At 44.7% G+C, this 22,847-nt stretch overlaps 1 protein-coding gene across 3 annotated transcripts in view; it reads right to left on the bottom strand.

Moving 5' to 3' along the window:
* The window catches only part of TNPO3 (transportin 3), a 991,461-nt gene that overhangs the window by 350,862 nt on the left and 617,752 nt on the right, over nt 1-22,847 (bottom strand). For all 3 annotated transcript variants that reach the window (XM_069229384.1, XM_069229382.1, XM_069229383.1), the window contains exon 14: nt 9,945-10,021. In XM_069229384.1, coding sequence (XP_069085485.1) covers nt 9,945-10,021 — 77 coding nt within the window. The remainder of the gene's footprint in view (nt 1-9,944; nt 10,022-22,847) is intronic.

Raw genomic sequence — 22,847 nt, 5'->3', positions numbered from 1 at the left:
CTTACCTCCACCAAACTTGGACTGAAGAGTCACTAGACTGTGGGAGTCACTTGGACAGAGTTGCTGAGTTCCAGGGACCACGCTCGTCGTGCTGAGAGGGGACCCAGAGGACCAGTGATGCAGTCTTTTGGTTACTGAGTAATGGCACACATGTAGTATTTAAATTTCAACAAACTAGTAGTGTATATCTTATCTAACCATAAGGTGGAACATTTCTTACGTTATAAATAACATTTATTCAAAATTTATTTCACCAGTTCAGAATTAAACATTCTTCTGAAATTTTACAAAGATATTTCATGCTCTTCATAATCCTACGGCTTATTCAATTCACAATCCTATGGTTTATCCAATTGTCACATTTATATATCCATAATTTCCAACTTGCTTGTCCGTCAACACGTGTTTCATCCGGGGGAGTGCCCCTGGGATTTCTTCAGGACTTTCTTGTTACTAGGATTTCATCTAGACTTCCTAAAACAATATTTCCATACATAATAGATCAATTTCAACATCCATTTTCATCCCCTAACCTCACTGTTAGTCGTGTATCAACCGTGTCCAGTCACTTAGTGAGAACCATGCAGGTTACCCTTCTCCCTTCATAAGTGATTTCCATTTGTGTGAGTATAAGTGAAGAGATTATTTTGCCCCTCAGAGTATAAACTAAGTAAAAGTGAATAGAGATAGATTAAGTACAAACACAAACAAATTTAATTTATATAAATTGGATTGAAATAGAATATTATTATTAATAGTGTGTTCCTTGTGTAGACCGTGCTCTGAACTATTTTAAAAAGGACCCCCCCCCATTTTTAGTACTATATATCCACCATTAGCCTAATGTATATCCCACATATCCACTAATTTTACCTCAATGCTCATTTCTTTAACACCTCATAGCATTCATTCTTTTTCGAGGAATAAACTCTATTTATATGTGCGGCAAGGAATAAAAATGTATAATTGTTCAGTATGTTTTGCTTATTTTCATAACAAATTGCAGAGTTAGTTTATATTTTTAAAACGCTCACCTATTACTACTTACATGTCTCACTTTACTATATATTCTGTGTCCTTGCCTTTCTCTCCCGTAATATCTGTCGTGAAATAAACCTACAATCAATTATCTCCCAATTTAGAGTCCGTCCGGCATACTCTTAGCGCTGACGCTAGCTTTTGTATCTTACCTTTATAAATCCATTTGTTGCCGGCGAGTACGCTATCATCCAGTCTAAACCGAGTTTCCTATGCGCGTTCTATTTAAATGCCTCGATTCCGTAACCATAATAGAAGACGGACTGCAACATTTTGCCCTTCCGTGTGAAAACATAAAAGATGTACTTCATTTTAAGCTATTCCTCTTCCTGATTCCTTTAGTAGTACTAAAAATAGAAACCGGACTACAATACCTTCGTGTACGTCCGTATAAGTGAAAAACAGAAAAGAAAATAGTAAATGGAATCTTACTAAACGAAACATCTAATGCCAGGAATGTAGTATATGCATATGGTCAATTGTTTATTCATATTGGAGCCTAACTCGTGCAAAGCACGCCCTATCTCTAAAAATAAATTACTATCATTCCTTCCAATATAATTAGCCGGCAACAAATGGATTTATAAGGGTAAGATACAAAAGCTAGTGTCAGCGCTAGAGTATGCCGGACGGACTCTAACTTGGGAGATAATTGATTGTAGGTTTATTTCACGACAGATATTACGGGAGAGAAAGGCAAGGACACAGAATATATAGTAAAGTGAGACATGTAAGTAGTAATAGGTGAGCGTTTTAAAAATATAAACTAACGCTGCAATTTGTTATGAAAATAAGCAAAACATACTAAACAATTATACATTTTTATTCCTTGCCGCACATATAAATAGAGTTTATTCCTCAAAAAAGAATGAATGCTATGAGGTGTTAAAGAAATGAGCAACAATGGAGTCATTAAGGTAAAATTAGTGGATATGTGGGATATACATTAGGCTAATGGTGGATATATAGCACTAAAAATGGGGGGGGTCCTTTTTAAAATAGTTCAGAGCATGGTCTACGAAAGGAACACACTATTAATAATATTATTCTATTTCAATCCAATTTATATAAATTAAATTTGTTTGTGTTTGTACTTAATCTATCTCTATTCACTTTTACTTAGTTTATACTCTAATGGGGCAAAATAATCTCTTCACTTATACTGACACTAATGGAAATCACTTATGAAGGGAGAAGGGTGACCTGCATGGTTCTCACTAAGTGACTGGACACGGTTGATAGACGACTAACAATGAGGTTAGGGGATGAAAACGGATGTTGAAATTGATCTATTATGTATGGAAATATTGTTTTAGGAAGTCTTGATGAAATCCTAGTAACAAGAAAGTCCTGAAGAAATCCCTGGGGCACTCCCCCGGATGAAACACGTGTTGACGGACAAGCAAGTTGGAAATTATGGATATATAAATGTGACAATTGGATAAACCATAGGATTGTGAATTGAATAAGCCGTAGGATTATGAAGAGCATGAAATATCTTTGTAAAATTTCAGAAGAATGTTTAATTCTGAACTGGTGAAATCAATTTTGAATAAATGTTATTTATAACGTAAGAAATGTTCCACCTTATGGTTGGATATACACTACTAGTTTGTTGAAATTTAAATACTACATGTGTGCCATTTCTCAGTAATTTATTGTTAGATAACCTTAGGGTTTATCGTGGAGGCAACTCTGGAGGGTGGATACCTCAGTTCTGTGCACGGTGTTTATATACTTGTATGAAGTTAGAATTTTGGAAATAGGAGCGCCAATCACTCACTACCTCACCCTCTTTTATATTCATATGCAGTCTTTTGGTGCCTGCGGTTGCAGGGGGAAGATTCAGTCGACCCACAGGAGATTTCTTCAGAGCTCCTGGTGCAGAGAGGAGGCAGGCTACCCCCAGAGCATGCACCACCTGGAAACAGTCGAGAAAGCCGGCAGGATGAAGCGATACGAGGTTGCTAGTAGTCGTCTTGCTACTTTGTTGCGGTTTTGCAGGCGTCCTGAGCAGTCAGCGGTCGATCCTTTGGCAGAAGGCGAAGAGGGAGATGCAGAGGAACTCTGGTGAGCTCTTGCATTCGTTATCTGAAGAATTCCCCAAAGCAGAGACCCTAAATAGCCAGAAAAGGAGGTTTGGCTACCAAGGAAGGAGGATTGGCTACCAAGAGAGGTAAGAGCCTATCAGAAGGAGTCTCTGACATCACCTGCTGGCACTGGCCACTCAGAGCAGTCCAGTGTGCCACAGACATCTCTGTTTCCAAGATGGCAGAGGTCTGGGACACACTGGAGGAGCTCTGTGCACATCCCCTGGGAGGTGTAGGTCAGGGGAGTGGTCACTCCCCTTTCCTTTGTCCAGTTTCGCGCCAGAGCAGGGCTGGGGGATCCTTAAACCGGTGTAGACTGGCGTATGCAGAGATGGGCACCATCTCAAAGCATTTCCAGAGGCTAGGGGAGGCTACTCCTCCCCAGCCTTCACACCTATTTCCAAAGGGAGAGGGTGTTACACCCTATCTCAGAGAAAATCCTTTGTTCTGCATTCCTGGGCCAGGGCTGCCTGGACCCCAGGAGGGCAGAAACCTGTCTGAGGGGTTGGCGGCAGCAGCAGCTGCAGTGGAGACCCCAGAACGGCAGTTTGGCAGTACCCGGGTTCTGTGCTAGAGACCCAGGAGGATCATGGAATTGTCCCCCAATGCCAGAATGGCATTGGGGTGACAATTCCATGATCTTAGACATGTTACATGGCCATGTTCGGAGTTACCATTGTGACGCTGTACATAGGTAGTGACCTATGTACAGTGCACGCGTGTAATGGTGTCCCCGCACTCACAAAGTCCGGGGAATTTGCCCTGAACGATGTGGGGGCACCTTGGCTAGTGCCAGGGTGCCCACACTCTAAGTAACTTTGCACCCAAGCTTCACCAGGTGAAGGTTAGACATACAGGTGACTTATAAGTTACTTAAGTGCAGTGGTAAATGGCTGTGAAATAACGTGGATGTTATTTCACTCAGGCAGCACTGGCAGGCCTGTGTAAGAATTGTCAGAGCTCCCTAAGGGTGGCAAAAGAAATGCTGCAGCCCATAGGGATCTCCTGGAACCCCAATACCCTGGGCACCTCAGTACCATATACTAGGGAATTATATGGGTGTACCAGTATGCCAATGTGAATTGGTGAATGTAGTCACTAGCCTGTTAGTGACAAATTTGGAAAGCAGAGAGAGCATAACCACTGAGGTTCTGGTTAGCAGAGCCTCAGTGAGACAGTTAGGCAATCACACAGGGAACACATACAGGGCACATACTTATGAGCACTGGGGCCCTGCCTGGCAGGGTCCCAGTGACAGACTAAAACAACATATATACAATGAAATATGGGGGTAACATGCCAGGCAAGATGGTACTTTCCTACACATACCCCATACTGTTGCCAGTATTGATTGCATGATTCCATGCACTCTGGGGGTTCCTTAGAGGAGTTCAAGTACTGCTCCTACTAGTTCTTTGGGGTTTTGCAAGCAGCCCACGCTGCTGCCACCCTCCAGAAGGGTTTCTACCCTCCTGCTGCTTGACCAGCTCCAGCAGGTGAAGGCAGAACAGAGGATTTTCTGTGGGAGAGGGAGCCAACACCCTCTCCCCAAGGAAATATGTGACATGGCATGGGAGGGGTAGCCTCCCCAAGCCACCAGTATGCTTTGAAGGGCACATTTGGTGCCCTTCTTACATAAACGGGTTTGCACCTGGTCCAGGGACCCCCGATCCCTGCTCTGGCGTGAATCTTGACAAAGGAAAGGGGAGAGGGGAGGTGACCACTCCCCTGTCCACCACCCCCAGGGTGGTGCCCAGAGCTCCCCCAGGTGGCCACTTGGGTCTGCCATCTTGAATCTAAGATGTGCATAGGTACCTGGGAGCATTTGAGTTTCCAGGTCAGGCAGTTTACTTCACAGCCCCCTTTCTGCCCTTCTGAGAGGTGTTCACCTTGAGGGTGACCAAACCCCTTTTTAGGGCCATTTAGGGTCTCCCTCTTAAATGGATCCTCAAATTCGACATGCAAGATTCCAGCAGGGCTACTCTGCAAAATTTACTTCGACTTCTGGCCACTGGATCTTCCAGGAACCGATAGGCTGCAACTTCAGTAACGACTCTGCTCTGCAACATTGTTTCCTCAACTTCTTCAAGCAACTGCAACATTTCCCCAGCTGTGCATCCTCTGAGGGTGGAGGGACTTCAGTCTGCACAAGAAGCAAGAAGGAATCTCCCTTGGAGTGAAGGTGTCACTCTACTGCATCCCCAGGCACCAACTGCAATGATGACCGGCTGAGTGGATCTCCTCTCCTCCGGAAGTGCGTGGATCCTGCATCACAGGTGGTGGTCTGGAGTGGTCCCATTGGTCCTCTCTACCAGCTGTCCAACTTGGGAGACGGTAAGCCCTTACCTCTCCTTGGAGGACAGTACCCCTATGCACTGCAACCCTTGGCTGCACCTCCTCCAAGGGATCTTCAGGCTCTGTGTAGCACCCAGCACTCCTTCCTGCAAAGCATAGTCTATTATCTGCACCTCCAGTGACGTGGGACACAACGCGAGGTGTGCTGAGTGGGCATCAGTGAGACTCCTGTGTCTGCTGCCAGTGGTTGCCTGTGGGGGCTGCCTCCTCTTCTTGTGACTCTCCCAGTTGCTGAGGGTCACCTCGGACTCCCCTTCCTTGGGTGGAGTCCCATGGACCTTGCTGGTCCTCTACAGCCTTGAAAACCTTCCTCTCAGTCTCTTGCATTAGCCAAGGCTTGATGGTGGTTTTGCAGAACCACTGGCCGACTGCATCTCAACCGCCGATGTGGGACATCACTTGCATCACTCCTGGGACTCCTCTCCATCTCTAGTGCTGCACTGCTGACCTTCTTTGTCCACTGTAGGAAGTTGGCTCTGTATGTGCTATTTCAAAGTAAGGAATAGCATGCACAGAGTCCAAGGGTCCCCTTAGAGGTAAGATAGTGGCAAAAAGAGATAATACTAATGCTCTATTTTGTGGTAGTGTGGTCGAGCAGTAGGCTTATCAAAGGAGTAGTGTTAAGCATTTGTTGTACATACACACAGGCAATAAATGAGGAACACACACTCAGAGACAAATCCAGCCAATAGGTTTTGTTACAGAAAAAATATCTTTTCTTAGTTTATTTTAAGAACCACAGGTTCAAATTCTACATGTAATATCTCATTTGAAAGGTATTGCAGGTAAGTACTTTAGGAACTTTGAATAATTACAGTAGCATATATACTTTTCACATAAAACACAAATAGCTGTTTTAAAAGAGGACACAGTGCAATTTTCACAGTTCCTGGGGGAGGTAAAGTATTGTTAGGTTTTGCAGGTAAGTAAACCACCTACGGGGTTAAGATTGGGGTCCAAGGTAGCCCACTGTTGGGGATTCAGAGCAACCCCAAAGTCACCACACCAGCAGCTCAGGGCCGGTCAGATGCAGAGTTCAAAGTGGTGCCCAAAACGCATAGGCTTCAATGGCGAGAAGGGGGTGCCCCGGTTCCAGTCTACCAGCAGGTAAGTACCCGCGTCTTCGGAGGGCAGACCAGGGGGGTTTTGTAGGGCACCGCGGGGGACACAAGTCCACACAGAAAGTACACCCTCAGCAGCGCGGGGGCGGCCGGGTGCAGTGTGCAAACAAGCGTCGGGTTCTCTGTAGATTTCAATGCGAGACCAAGGGGTCTCTTCAGCGGTGCAGGCAGGCAAGGGGGGGGCTCCTCGGGTTAGCCACCACCTAGGCAAGGGTGAGGGCCTCCTGGGGGTCACTTCTGCACTGAAGTTCCGTTCCTTCAGGTGCTGGGGGCTGCGGGTGCAGGGTCTTTTCCAGCCGTCGGGACTTTAGGATCAGGCAGTCGCGGTCAGGGGGAGCCTCGGGATTCCCTCTGCAGGCGTCGCTGTGGGGGCTCAGGGGGGACAACTTTGGTTACTCACGGTCTCGGAGTCGCCGGAGGGTCCTCCCTGAGGTGTTGGTTCTCCACCAGTCGAGTCGGGGTCGCCGGGTGCAGTGTTGCAAGTCTCACACTTCTTGCGGGGATTTGCAGGGGTCTTTAAATCTGCTCCTCTGTAACAAAGTTGCAGTTCTTTTGGAGCAGTGCCGCTGTCCTCGGGAGTTTCTTGTCTTTCTTGAAGCAGTGCAGTCCTCTGAGGATTCAGGGGTCGCTGGTCCTTGGGAAAGCGTCGCTGGAGCAGGTTTCTTTGGAAGGTAGGAGACAGGCCGGTAGGACTGGGGCCAAAGCAGTTGGTGTCTTCTTTCTTCTTCTGCAGGGATTTTTCAGCTCAGCAGTCCTCTTCTTCTTGTAAGTTGCAGGAATCCAAATCTTTAGGTTCAGGGAAGCCCTTAAATACTAAATTTAAGGGCGTGTTTAGGTCTAGGGGGTTAGTAGCCAATGGCTACTAGCCTGGAGGGTGGGTACACCCTCTTTGTGCCTCCTCCCAAGCGGAGGGGGTCACAATCCTATCCCTATTGGGGGAATCCTCCATCTGCAAGATGGAGGATTTCTAAAAGTTAGAGTCACTTCAGCTCAGGACACCTTAGGGGCTGTCCTGACTGGCCAGTGACTCCTCCTTGTTATTCTCATTATTTCCCCCGGCCTTGCCGCCAAAAGTGGGGCCGTGGCCAGAGGGGGCGGGCAACTCTACTAGCTGGAGTGCCCTGTGGTGCTGGAACAAAGGGGGTGAGCCTTTGAGGCTCACCGCCAGGTGTTACAGCTCCTGCCTGGGGGAGGTGTTAGCATCTCCACCCAGTGCAGGCTTTGTTACTGGCCTCAGAGTGACAAAGGCACTCTCCCCATGGGGCCAGCAACATGTCTCGGTTGTGGCAGGCTGCTGGAACCAGTCAGACTACACAGATAGTCGGTTAAGGTTTCAGGGGGGCACCTCTAAGGTGCCCTCTGGGGTGTATTTTACAATAAAGTGTACACTGGCATCAGTGTGCATTTATTGTGCTGAGAAGTTTGATACCAAACTTCCCAGTTTTCAGTGTAGCCATTATGGTGCTGTGGAGTTCGTGTTTGACAAACTCCCAGACCATATACTCTTATGGCTACCCTGCACTTACAATGTCTAAGGTTTTGCTTAGACACTGTAGGGGCACAGTGCTCATGCACTGGTGCCCTCACCTATGGTATAGTGCACCCTGCCTTAGGGCTGTAAGGCCTGCTAGAGGGGTGACTTATCTATACTTGCATAGGCAGTGAGAGGCTGGCATGGCACCCTGAGGGGAGTGCCATGTCGACTTGCTCATTTTGTTCTCACCAGCACACACAAGCTGGCAAGCAGTGTGTCTGTGCTGAGTGAGGGGTCTCTAGGGTGGCATAAGACATGCTGCAGGCCCTTAGAGACCTCCCCTGGCATCAGGGCCCTAGGTACCAGAGGTACCAGTTACAAGGGACTTACCTGGATGCCAGGGTGTGCCAATTGTGGATACAAAAGTACAGGTTAGGGAAAGAACAATGGTGCTGGGGCCAGGTTAGCAGGCCTCAGCACACTTTCAATTCAAAACATAGCATCAGCAAAGGCAAAAAGTCAGGGGGTAACCATGCCAAGGAGGCATTTCCTTACATCCACTGTCAATCTGGTTCTGCATCCAAGGAAGGGTGGGTAGTGGCTTCTGCCACAACTGGACACTCCATCACAAACTGGACTTGGTCCCCTCTTATGCAGGTCATCTTCTGTCAGAATCCACCTTTGGGTTCTTCCAGTCTTGGTTAAGTCTTGCATATGTCCTCCTGTTGGCTCAGGTGAAAACCAGGTACTTACCTCTGATCTCCTGGGGGTCACTCTGGTACTCACCTCTTGGGGTTCCTAGTTCCTCCAGCCCCCTTTTACTGATTCCACTTCCTTGGGTTGGGGACTGCCCTTCACATTTCACTTTTAGAATATGGTTTGGCCCTCCCATAGGGCGTTCACTACTGCTATTGCTTTTACCAATGCCTATTGCTTTCCATGCTCCTTACTGATTGCTAATGTGTATATAATAGGGTGTTTACTTACCTCCAGTTGGGGGATGGCCTACACAGTATTTTAGTATTTGTGTTAAAAAAAATAAAGGTACTTTATTATACTAACACTTTGGTTCTCTCATGTGTGCAAGTGCTGTGTGACTGTGCATGTCTCCTAGATAAGTCTTGGCTGCTCATCCACACCTACCTCTAGAGAGCCCTGGCTTCCCAGACACTGCCTACACTTCACTAATAGGGGATACCTGAACCTGGTATGGGGTGATAACACCATAGGAGTCCACATTGCACCAGGCCAGATTCCTAAAGTACCTGTTCAAAGTGTAGGTTTTCGCTCAAATAAATTAACATTAAAGCTACAGAAAAAATGCAAAGTGTTGACTTTTGAGAACTCTAAAAATCCCTATATTGAAAGGTACTTGCCTGATTCTGGTGATCTTGGTATCTAAACTTATATAAAAGTATTTTTATTTTTATAAATTGGTGCTGGATGTTATTACTGAGTGTGTGTCTCACTGTATGAGTGTGTGCCTTACATGCTAAGCACTACCCTCTGATATGCCTAAATGCTTGCTCACACGACCACAGAAGAGAGCATTTGAGTGGTCATTTGTGCCTCTATCATACCTCTGAGGTTTGCTTAGACTTAGTGTAACTCTTTTTGGTCCACTGTATAATGAGCCAGTTTTCTACACTGGCGCATAGCGTTACTGGTCAAGGAAAAAGACCAGATCAAGTCTGACACTTGGGGATAATACTAAGGTAAGGAATCTGCAGTTAGAAGTCTCTATTAGATACTTATTTTTAAAAGAATGAGTCTGCAAACTTGTAGGCATTAGATTATTATTATTATTATTTTTTTTAAACTTGGCCTAATAGCTACCAGTGCATATCTTCACCAAACAATTCTTACCTGAATATTACTGCTAATCGATCCAAAAAAACTGTGGGGTCTGATGAAATGCCATTACTAGGATCCTGACCAAGCAACTGAAAAAAGATAAATAAAACAAAAATCAATCAAAACGTTAGTATGAACTCATGCCTCAAAGATATGTCTTAAACTACTGGGCAGTTCGATGCCAGTACTCTGATAGTGCTGCAAATAAAAGATGCAATTTTAGCTCAAATTAAATTAACAGTATTCAAAACTTATTGACAATGGAAGGATATAAAGCAGAGTTGGTCTTGTTGGGATTCAAATTTCAGATATAAAGGTTACTCAGATATTGGCAGCAAAAGCTTAAGTCACTTTCTTAACTAGTAGACAAAAGACAACAAGGCAACATAACTGAAGACAGACGGAGAACAGCAATATATATATATATATATATATATATATATATATATATATATATATATATATATATATATATATATATATATCTCCCTCTCTTCGGTTCCATTGTGCATAGGCATCAACTCCATTGTTAGATTGTTTTCCCGCAGAGGGTAAAGGAAGGAGTGAGAGTATGTAGGTATAAAGTAAGAGATGTCCATGCAAATGTAAACGTATCTACATATGTACAAATGTTTTTAACTTAAACGACTACAGGCTCCTGGGGAGGATGCATGTGAATCTGCAGCAGAACATGCCACGAACAGATGTACACTGGGTAAGTGACATTTTCTGCTCAATGGCATGTGTAGCTGCAGATACACATGCTGTGCATAGACTACAAAGCAGTTTGTCCTCCCATAAATTAGCGGTGGTCAGCCTGTAGGAGTTGAAGTTGTTTGAAATAATGTTCTTAGAACAGCTTGACCTACTGTAGCTTGTTGTCGTGATAATACGTCTACACAGTAGTGTTTAGTGAATGTATGTGGTGTTGACCATGTAGCTGTTTTACATATTTCAGCCATTGGTATATTGCCTAAAAAAAGCCAATGTCGCACCTTTTTTCCTTGTAGAATGTGCTTTGGGAGTAACTAAAAGCTGTCTTTTTGCTTTAATATAGCATGTTTGGATGCACTTTAAGATCCATTGTGCTAAACCTTGTTTTGATATAGGATTGCCTGTGTGTTTTTTTTTTTTTTTTACATATATAATCTATATAGTACATTAAAGCTCTTTTGATGTCTAATGTATGTAAAGCTCTTTCTGCCACAGAATCTGGCTGTGGAAAAAAGACTGGCAGTTCCACTGTTTCATTTGTATGAAAAGGTGATACCACTTTTGGTAGAAATTTTGGATTTGTTCTTAGTACAACCTTGTGTTTGTGCATTTGGAAGAAAGGTTCTTCAAGAGTAAAGGCTTGGATTTCACTTACTCTTTTTAAAGAAGTAATTGCCACTAAGAAGGCAACCTCCCATGTTAGAAATTGGGTTTGGCACAAGCGCATAGGCTCAAATGGTGGTCCCAGAAGACTTCTAAGCACTATACTTAGATTCCAAGAAGGAACTGGTGGTGTTCTGGGTGGAATGATGCGTTTTCAACCTTCCATGGAGGCTTTAATGACAGAAACTCTAAATAAAGAGCTATGTTGTATATTTTGTAAATATGCTGAAATTGCAGTAAGATGAATTTTTATTGAAGAGAATGCTAAATTTGATTTTTGTAAATGAAGTAAATAACATACAATATCTTCTATTGATGCTGTAAGAGGGGCTATATTTTTGGATTGACAGTAATATACAAATCTTTTCTATTTGTTTGCATAGCACTGTTTAGTAGTGGGTTTTCTTGCTTGCTCAATAACGTCCATTCATTCTGATGGGAGTTGTAAATATCCAAACTCTATGACCTCAGGAGCCAAATTGCTAGATTAAGTGTCTTGGGATTTGGATGCCTGATTTGACCTCTGTTTTGGGTCAACAGAGCTGGTCTGGATGGGAGTTTGGAGTGTGGTACTACCGACAGATATAATAATGTAGTGTACCACGACTGATGTACCCATGCTGGTGCTATGAGTATCATGTTGAGTGAAGTTTGACTCAACTTGTTGACTAGAAACCGAAGGAGTGGGAGAGGGGGGGGAAAGCGTATGCAAATATCCCTGACCAATTGATCCTTAGAGCATTGCCCTTGGATAGGGGATGTGGGTGTCTGGATGCTAAGTTTTGGCATTTTGTGTTTTCGCTTGTTGCAAACAAGTCTGTTTGGTGTTCCCCACTTTTGAAAGTATTTTTGAAGTACTTAAGGATGAATCTCCTATTCGTGAGTTTGTTGGTAGTTTCTGCTGAGGATTCTGCCAACCGATTGTCTATCCCTGGAATGTATTGTGCTAATAGATGAATTTGGTTGTGGACTGCCCATTACCAAATTTCTGGGCTAGAATGGACAGTTGGGATTAATGTGTCCCACCCGGTTTGTTGAGATAATACATGGTTCTCATGTTGTCTGTTTTGATAAGAACATTCTTCTGTGTGAGAAGAGGTTGAAAAGCGTTGAGTGCTAGAGAAACAGCTAATAACGCCAAGTGGTTTATGTGTAGCTGTTTGTGTTTGACAACCTATTGCCCTTGAATGGTGTGATTGCTTAGGTGAGCTCCCCAACCAACCATTGATGCATCTGTTGTAATTATGGTCTGAGGGACAGCGTCTTGAAATGGCCGCCCCTTTTTTTTTTTTTTACATTTGTGGAATTCCACCACTGAAGGGACATATATGTTTGGCGGTCTATCAACACTAGATCTTGGAGTTGACCGTGTGCCTGTGACCATTGTTGTGCAAGGCACTGTTGTAAGGGCCGCATGTTTAGTCCTGCGTGTGGAACAATTGTAATACATGATGCCATCTTTCCTAAAACATTTATGACAAATCTGACAGTGTATTGTTGATTTGTTTGTATTTGTGTGATTGTGTTTTGAAAAGCTTGCATCCTTTGTGTATTTGGATATGCTAGAGCTTCCTGAGTATTTAGTATTGCACCCAAATACTGTTGTATTTGTGCTGGTTCAAGGTGTGATTATTGAGAAGCCTAGTGTGTGTATAAGGTTTGTATTACATAACGCGTATGATTTTGGCATTGTGTATGACTGCTTGATTTTATTAGCCAATCGTCTAGATATGGAAAGACATGTATATGTTGTCTTCTTAGGTAGGCTGCCACTACTGCCAAGCCCTTTGTGAATACCCTTGGCGCTGTTGTTATTCGAAAGGGTAACACTTTGAATTGGTAGTGTTTTCCCTGAATGACAAACCTGAGGTATTTTCTGTGTGCAGGATGGATGGGTAGGATGGACATCTCTTACTTTATACCTATATACTCTCACTCCTTCCTTCCTTTACCCTCTGCGGGAAAACAATCTAACAATGGAGTCAATGCCCATATGCAATAGAACCAAAGAGGAGGAGTCACACGATCCCGTGACTCGAAAAGACTTCTTAAAAAAAAAAAAAACTTGTAACACTCCCAGTCCAACACTAGATGGTGTACTAATGCACAGAATGTGTATCTGCAGCTACACATGCAATCGAACATATATATTTATATATACACACACACACACGCTCCACAATACATACCCTCCTTTTCATTATGCTAACTGAAGATGGAACAAACACATTTAACAATGAAAACAAGTCACACAAAGCTAGTTAAGAAAGCAATATGCACAACTGACTGTTGGTAAAAGTCCATTTAAAAGCTATGACTTGTTTACTCCATAGTAATGTGTTTTGAGGACCGAGTACAGTTTATGTAAAACAAAACATGTGACTTATTCAGACTCCTATAACAATAAGAGGTTATAAAAACAAATAGTTTAATCATTGACAGAAGAAACAAAATTGGGGTCTTGTGATCTACAGGCACACAAGAAATCAACATCCTGCTCAAGCAATAGTGTATTTCAAGCACAAAATCTTGCTGATCTCCAACGGCAGATATCCAACATGGGTATTGTCCCTATATTAGCATCACTTGAAAATGTGAATAAACACTGATTTATGTAGTCTTTTAATACATGTGAGGGAATGTGGTGTATTATTTGGTGTGGTTGTGTGACCTCACCGTGTAATAAACTTACCAACCCCTTCAGAACCAGAAGGTTTCATTTGTTAAACCCCCAAGCTCAAACCTGGGTAGTTGTGGCTCGGAGCAGCAAGGCTTACACATGGGAACATGTTTAAAGCATTTAAAACACACCAAAACAATCGAAGAGCAAATCAACAAGAAACTTGAGAAACCAGATATCAATTTAATAAACAAGACTGTATTTGTTTAAACCTGAATCCAAGAGATCCCCGGAGGGTTCTAGTAATATTGAATTTACAAGGTATATTAAGACAAAAGATTTCACTTAACCTGGAACAACCACTTGCAAATTCAAAGAAGTTGACACTTGGAAACTTTGAGCCCCCAACTTCTGCTAATTACATGGCTGTCCATTAGATACTTGGATGACTAACTTCAACAGGGAGCTAGTCAGTTGGACCAGCAAGGCCCTCAGAAATAGTTACTGTAAAATGTGAAGCAGCTTTCAGTCAGTTCTATGCACTTTTATCCTTGTTTGTAGGTTCGTATAGAAGTGTTCTTACTGCAAGGGATACAGGATGATGAAGATGCTCAAGGATGCTATGGGTGCTATATAGTCAATAGGGGACTTCCTGAAGGGTCTACTGAACGGCAGCGGTTGGGGACTGTGTGCAGATTCTGGGCTAATAACTTGCCCTAGCAGGCTTCTTTGCTGTTGTGGCCCTGTGCTGTTAACAAAGGGTCCGCCAACTGACCCTTGGAGTCTTTTTGCTCCAGCTGCAGGGCAGTTTTCCTTCGATCCATCACCCAGTCCAGTCGAGATCTGAGTTCTGGGTGTCACATGTGCCCTATTTTTGCTCAGAAACTGCACTGACACTGATAGTAGCAAATGGGCACCATTCTGCCCACTTCCAACAACTCATGGCATCCAGGGCTTCCTAGCTCAACCCAGAGGTGTGGCTTCATACCCTTGGAAAACCAGCAAGTGTCAGCCTGTTTAACTAGACAATGGAGCAGATTCTCTATCTAATGTTACTAATTTGCCCTTCAAAAGGTAGCTTCTATGAAGCTCGCCTTTTTGACCAACACCTGTCTGACTTCCTGTGAGAGAGATGTAACCCCTCTCTTGACTGCATGCTTCTGCTGTTTCCCTTCCTGGAGTTGTAAGCATGTCTCACCAGAAGGGCAGAAAGCTCTCTCTGGGACAGGCTGCTTGTGTAACTGTTGAGGAGGAGACTGAAACCTACAAAGTGTCAACTATGTAAAAGTCACACAATACAACTTGTTTCATTAATTTGAACATTATTTTCTAGTCTAACAAAGTAACGAGTTGTCTGATACCTTGATGTATCAACTTTGGTTGCAATGCTCAGGACTTACCACAGGCAAGGTGTCAGAATGTATCCCTGTCCTTACCAATTTGGCAATCAAATCTTTCCACAGTAAAAAAGACCGTGTGCATTTGTATGGCTGTAGGAAGTTGGCTCTGTATACACTATTTCAAAGTAAGAAATAGTGTGCACAGAGTCCAACGGTTCCCCGTAGAGGTAAGATTGTGGCAAAAAGAGATAATTCTAATGCCCTGTTTTGTGGTAGTGTGGTTGAGCACTAGGCATATCAGAGGGTAGTGTTAAGCATTTGTTGTGTACACACAGGCAATAAATGAGGAACACTCAAAGGCTTACTCCAGGCCAATAGGTTTTTATATAGAAAAATATATTTTCTTAGTTTATTTTAAGAACCACAGGTTCAAGATTTACAAGTAATACTTCAAATGAAAGGTATTTCAATCAGGTGTTATAGGAACTTATGAATAATCACAATAGCATGTACAGTTTAGAAAAAAATTGCAAAAAGCTAGTTTAAAAGTGGACACTACAAAAATCAACAGTTCCTGGGGGAGGTAAGTAAATGTTAAGTGCACAGGTAAGTAAAACACTTACAGGGTTCAAAGTTGGGTCCAAGGCAACCCCAAAGTTACCACACCAGCAGCTCAGGGCCGGCCAGGTGCAGAGGTCAAAGTGGTGCCCAAAACACATAGGCTTCAATGGAAACGGGGTGCCCCGGTTCCAGTCTGCCAGCAGGTAAGTACCCGCGTCTTCGGAGGGCAGACCAGGGGAGTTTTGTAGGGCAGCTGGGGCAGGAGGGGAGGGGGGGGGGGGGGGGGGGGGAACACAAGCAGGCACAGAAAGTACACCCTCAGCGGCACTGGGGCTGCCGGGTGCAGAGTGCAAACAGGCGTCAGGTTCCAGATAGGAATCAATGGGGAGACCCGGGGGTCTCCTCAACGATGCAGGCAGGCACGGGGGGGGGTCCTGGGGGCTGCGGGTGCAGTGCTGGTTCCAGGCATCGGGTTCCTTGTTACAGGCTGTCGCGGTTCCCAACTCACCAGATTCCTGGCAACCTACAAGAAGGACTGCTAAGCTGAAACCCCCAGCAGAGAAGGAAGACGACAACTGCTTTGGCCCCAGCCCTACCGGCCTGACTCCTGCTTTAAAGAACCTGCAAAAGACCAGCGGCGTGTCCAGCGGGACAAGCGACCTCTGTCAACTCCAGGGGACTGCCCTGCACCCAAAAGGACCAAGAACTCCTGAGGGCAGTGGCTCTGTCTAAGAAAACCTACAACCAAGGACTCCCAACTCACTCCGGATACCCGAGTCTTGATCCCTGTGCACCCAACACCCACGGCCCATACCCACATAGTCCACCCAGCAAGAGAGGGTCCCCTAGGCGATTGCGAGCAAGTGCCCACCCTGGGCTGACCTCTCCACCTCACCCCTCCACGCCAACGCCTGCAGAGGGAATCCTGAGGACCCCCCTGACCGCGAAGCTCCGGACAAAGATATCTGACCTAAGGACACACTGCACCTGCAGCCCCCAGGCCTCGGAGAAACCGACCCCGGTGCCTCTGCTTTCAGCAGGCGTCCCTCCTCCCTGTTCAACCGGTGGTGTGCCCTAGACCCCTCCTCCCCCGGACCTTGCCTCCAGCCTCTAAGTGACCCCCCCCCTGGGGTCTCCTCATAGACCAGCATTGAAAACCAGACGTCCTGTTGCACCCTGCACCCGGCCGCTTCTGTGCTGTTGAGGGTGTGTGTTTGGTGCCTACTTGTGGTCCCCCCTGGTCTGCCCTCTGAGCCGCGGTTACTTACCTGCAAGCAGAACTGATTCCGAGTACCCCCTGTCTCCATAGAAGCCCACGTTAAAATTGCTCAACTTTGACCTCTCCACCCGCCCCGCGTTGCTGGTGATGGGTATTTGGGGTTAACTTGAACCCCAACGGGTGGAGTTCCTAAAACCTGGAGACTGAAACTGTAAGTGTTGTACTTACCTGTAAAATGACCAAACATGTCTTCCCCCCAGGAACTGTTTCAGAAAATTGTACTGTGTCCATTTTTATAACAGATTATCAAAAACAATTGGTCTGGAGTGGTCATTGAGTGTGTGCGTGTGTGTGTATAACAAATGCTTTGCACTACCCTCTGATAAGCCTAACTGCTCGACCGTACTACCACAAAAGAGAGCATTCGTTTTATTTACTTTAGCCTCTGTTAAGCCTCTGGAGAACCCCTGGACTCTGTGCACACTATATTTCACTTTGATATAGTATATACAGAGCCAGCTTCCTACACAAAGTTAGGAAACCCGACCCCCCCCCCCCCCAACCCCCCTTTGAGAGCCCAAGCTGCCCAGGAATGCCTTACTGCTACAGCTGGACACCCCCCACCCCCAAAATATTTTTTTATTTACCTGCAAGGAGCTGCTGAGACCACTATACCAGGGAGATTAGTTGACCAGCAGCAACTGGACCTGCACTGGCCTCTCTTGATACATCATGGGAGATAAGAGTACTGAGGCCAGAAACTACCACTAATACTCATGGATACCAGGGTGCCACCAGAACACTGATCTTATCGCTTCAGAATCTTCAGCCTCCTATATCTCCAGCATCAGGACCACTTCTCTGCTAGACCACAGTAAAGAATACAATTACAGAGAGTACTCAGACTGCTGGACCCAGCGACTGGCTCCCAACCAGCTGTGGCCCACCTAAGTGAGTTCGAGTATATTTTGTGGGCAGTTGGATCAGTCCCTTGCAATGATTTTATTGCATTTGAATGAGAGAACTGCAGTGACTTATCTTAAACAAAAAGAAAAAATATATTTTTTTATTGTGTTGTCTCCCTTACTTATTTCCTATTTTGCTACTTATGAAGAACAAGTTTCTTACCTTGGGTAATGCTTTTTCTTGTAAAGACTCTTGACTGCAGATTTCTCACCTTAGGATTCACCTGGAGTCAGACTGGATCTGTAAAGACATGAACAGTGTCTCAGCGCGCTAGTGGCTCGGTGTCATGGGTGTTACCTATAATGGGCACCACCCTGATGTCTGACATCTGTTTTTTCGAGACTACTGCCACTCTAAAAAGCCAGAGCCACATCAGAATGATTTTTTGATTAGTGTGCAGAATCCAACTGGATCTTTTAGGCGAGGATGGGAATGTCGGTAAGGAGTCTGCACTTAGAGTCTGTATCAGAAAAGGCATTTTCGAAAGTGAGTAGCTTATTCTTCTGCTGGAGACTTCTAATTGTAGATTTCTCACCAAAGAATAGATCCCAAAGCAATACTTCCACGGAGTTGGGGCAAAAAACTGGTTATAACCACATTCTGGAAAGAACAAACTGGAAAAATGTCAGTCTCAATGGACCCGACTGTTTAGGCAGCAACGTTTCGCAAATGTGTGAAGAAACACCTACATAGCAGCCTTGCAGATGTCCAGGACAGGTACAACATGCGCTAATGCAGTAGAAGCAGCCCCAGGTCTGGTGGAATGGGCCCACAAATTCTCAGGGGGCTGCTGCTTGGCTAATGCATAGACTTTAAAGCAAAGTGCAATCCACTGAGAGGCGGATGCTTTATTTCTGCACTGTTCTGCCTTTCTTCGCTCTAACGAACCGAAAGAAAAGCTGATGGTCCATCCACTCTGTGTTCTTTGGTTCAACCAATGTATAAGTACAGGACTCTCTTTGGATCCAGGCAATGGAGTCTCTCTTCCTCCTCAGAAGGGTGACTCAAAAACATTGGGAGAGTGATGTTCTGGCCAACATGGAAGGGAGTCACTATCTTTTGCAGAAGTGCGAAGAACCAGTTTGTCTGGAAAAAAGCTGATGTGCAGAGGGTTAACCAAAAGAGTTTCAAGCTAGCTGACCCTTCTCGCCGATGTAATCGCCATGAAGAACACAGACTTAACAGTCAGAGGTCAGCTCTGCATGGGTTCGAATGGACAACACATCAGATATGTTAAGACCAAATTAAGGTCCCACTAAGTCCAAATTAAGGTCCCACTGAGAAGGGGTAGGTGGGAACAGATGCTGTAAATCCTTTACAAAAAACAAAAAAAGTTGCAACTTGTGACTTAACCATACAGGGTTGCTGTGCTAACCTTTAACAGTGCCCAGGGCATGGAGCTGCAGGGCCAAATATAATACAAATAGCACGTCAGACAGCCAGCAGAAAGCTGACCAACTTGTCAAGAGGAGCACTAAGCCACAAACAGGTCCCAACATCAAGCACATACCTTTTTGTGTGGCAGGACTCCTGGTTGCCAGAATAAAACTGCAGATCTCGGGCGGAAGATTTAAAACACTCAGCTGTCACCATTGAAATTCAAAGCATGAAGGTGACGAGTGTGCAGGTTGGGGTGCAAGACTCTGCCCTGCTGATACCACAGATCCCACTGAAAGAGCAGTCCGACTGGAGGAAAGATATCCATGATCACGAGTTCTGAATACTACATTCTCTCTGCCCTGCCTGGATCCACTAAGATGACTTGGGACCGATCAAGTTTGATATTCTTGACAAACTTGGGACAGGAGAAGTATTGGCAGAAAGGGGTAAAGTAGTCCCAAGTTCTATTTGAAATTGAATGAGTCTTCGAGCAAGAGCCACTTTGGAAACTTCAACATGCAGAAATGCTGGCTTGTACCTTCTTAACTGTGATCAAGCCAAGATTCTCCCCATTCTCAGAGGAGTCTTTGCACCACCTCTAGGTGGAGACGTCATTCGGGGTCCACAATGCATCAACTGCAGAGCTTGTCTGCCCTGGCACTCAAAGATCCTGTAAGGTGTTGTACAAGCAGGAAAATCTCCTGATGTTTCGGATAGAGACTGCGGTTTGTGCCTGTTGTTCTTCGGTGACTTTGAGATGTTCACTGCTCTTCGACGCCATTTCCAGCCTTCTTGCTCTTCGAACTCTAAGAGTCTTTTTTTTTATCAAAACGATCAACAGGCCTCAAAGTTTTCCTCCCGATGGTCTGGGGAAAGGCACAGGTTGCAAACCAAATGCTGGTATGTGTATGGGTACTTAGCGTGCCACCGAGGGAAGAATCGGAATGGAGTCCGATCCATCAGTGTCTCCACGCGATCGGCCCAAATAGGCCCGAGTTTGGAGCAAGCGCCTAGAAGGGCAAGCAAAGTGATTTTCCGACGGTACTACCGGTTTGATGCTAGATGTAGAACGCGATCTAGACAATACCGACGAAAGGGAAGGTTTTCTAAAGTTTTCCAAATCGAAATCTTGGAGCGAGAGGAAACACATCCGAACCAGACGGCGGAAAGAAACAATCTAACATGGAGTCGATGCCCATGCGCAATGGTACCGAAGAGGAGGAGTCACTCGATCTTGTGACTCGAAAACACTTCTTCGAAGAAAAACAACTTGGAACACTCCGAGCCCAACACTAGATGGCAGAAGTATAAGGCACAGCATGTGTATCTGCAGCTACACATGCCACCGAATATATATATATATATATATATATATATGTATATATATATATATATATATATAATGCCACTTACCTAGTGTACATCTGTTCGTGAAATGGGAGGAGTCCCTCGATCTCGTGACTCGAAAAGACTTCTTCGAAGAAAAACAACTTGTAACACTCCGAGCCCAACATCAGATGGCGGGATGTGCAAAGCATGTGTATCTGCAGCTACACATGCCATCTAACATATATATATATATATATATATATATATATATATATATATATATATATATATATATATAAAAATAAAAAAAATCAATCACAAAATAGGAGTGCAGAATAAACTTTCCTCCTGAAAATATGAGCAAGCCTTGAAGAATACCACAGCTTGCTTTCAAATTGCACTGTAAAATGCTATAAAGGATGGGAAAAATATTTCCCAAACTGTAATGGGCGCCCACGTAGTTGCGCAGAATGCATGAGTCACGTGAGGACAAATTTCCCACAATACCGTGCATGTGATGCTACTCATACACTGCATCGTCCCTGTGTGATGCTACTCATGCGCTGCGTCTCTGCCTGAACGAGTTTTGTGTCAGCATGAAGAGATGGTCACGCTTCCTTTCCAGCGTATGCCAATGCTCTCAATCTGTTCTGCAGCACAACCAGCACTTACACTACGGGCATTGGGTCAGCACGCTCCAAACTCACACGCAGAGCAGATCATGGGTATGACTTATCTCATGCACTGCACTCCAGTCCAATAATCAGTCCAGGGACACTGTGCACTCCGCTCCTCCTCCTCTGGAAATCGAGGTGCACATGCACATCACTCCGCTCAAAAAGGTGGTTTCCTAACACCTTGATGTCTGCTGTGCCTCTGAAATGATCACCACAAACAGGTATGTTGAACTTGAGAAAGTTAATATTGAGGCTTCTGTTGATCACAAACAAGTTTCTTTCTGTTGATCAAACGAGTTTCCCTCCCATAGTCGACATGGATGCACCCTCTGGGTTTACTCCTGTTTTGTCGCCTAAATTTGGTAGCAATAACCATCCAAACTGGGGTATGTTGTAGCACTTTGTTGGAGCATCCATGCACAAGGAGAAGCAAGTACAAATGACAGAAGAACTGCTATAGAACTTAGAACACGAAACAAGAATAAATATAGAACCAATGACAGCAAATATATACATGCACCATGTTAGAAAGTATATTGTATGATAGTACAATTTAACTTGCCTTAGAATACAGAACTAAGGCAAAGAAGAATGCTGCATTCTTAACCTACTACAAAGGGCTAAACCAGTCCTGGGTTGCTTGTGTTCTTGTTCAGGGAGAATTGGCCTGGCAGTTCAGGCTTGACTGTTCCTATAAGAAGCAGGATGAAGCCCGATTTGCATATGGCTGGGTCTAAACTAAGGTGCCATGGTGGGTGAAAAACGATGGATTGGGATATGGCCCCAATCTATTGCCAGTGGCTGAAATGAATTCAAATATTCCATCCTTTACCATGTTGTTTTTCCGTTATTTATGTGGCAACATTTAAAGAAGGGCCAAGCAGGTGAGATTTGCAGCCATTGTGATGTTACTGTGAGATACTTGGGCCTTAGTGTGAATGTCTTAGGGTCTGCATGAGAACAGCCAAATAGCACAATTTCACTTTTAGAAGCATGTTTTCACCTATGAAAATTTCCCGTTGCCTGCTTGCTCCACTAGCTCAAACTCTGGCAGCAAGCCACCTTTCTTATTTTAAGGACAAGTTACTTAACTTCAGCAACGCTTTATCTGGTAGAGACAATATGTAGTTGCAGATATCTTACCTTAAAATTTCCCACAGGCGTCAGTCTGGAGCCAGAGACTTTTCTCGAGCAGTACAGCTGTGCACTATAGGTGACGTTGATCGGCTCAGTGTCCATTATTGGCGAGCCGGATATGACGTTGAAGGTCCTGTACAGGTGCCTACCCAGTGTGCTGACTTAAGTTTCTTTTCACAACTTTCCACGCCAGAAGTGCAGAGCCATGAAGCACACTGACTACTGGTGCGTCACAACTAAGACCCTGAAAGGGAAGTCTCTAGCTCCAGAAACCAGTTTGCAGAGCAGGGAGGATGGATGGGTCAGTAA

The sequence above is a fragment of the Pleurodeles waltl genome, chromosome 4_1 (genome assembly GCF_031143425.1).
Source record: "Pleurodeles waltl isolate 20211129_DDA chromosome 4_1, aPleWal1.hap1.20221129, whole genome shotgun sequence".
In the NCBI taxonomy this organism is placed as follows: Eukaryota; Metazoa; Chordata; class Amphibia; order Caudata; family Salamandridae; genus Pleurodeles; species Pleurodeles waltl.
This window is presented reverse-complemented; position numbering and strand designations above follow the sequence as displayed.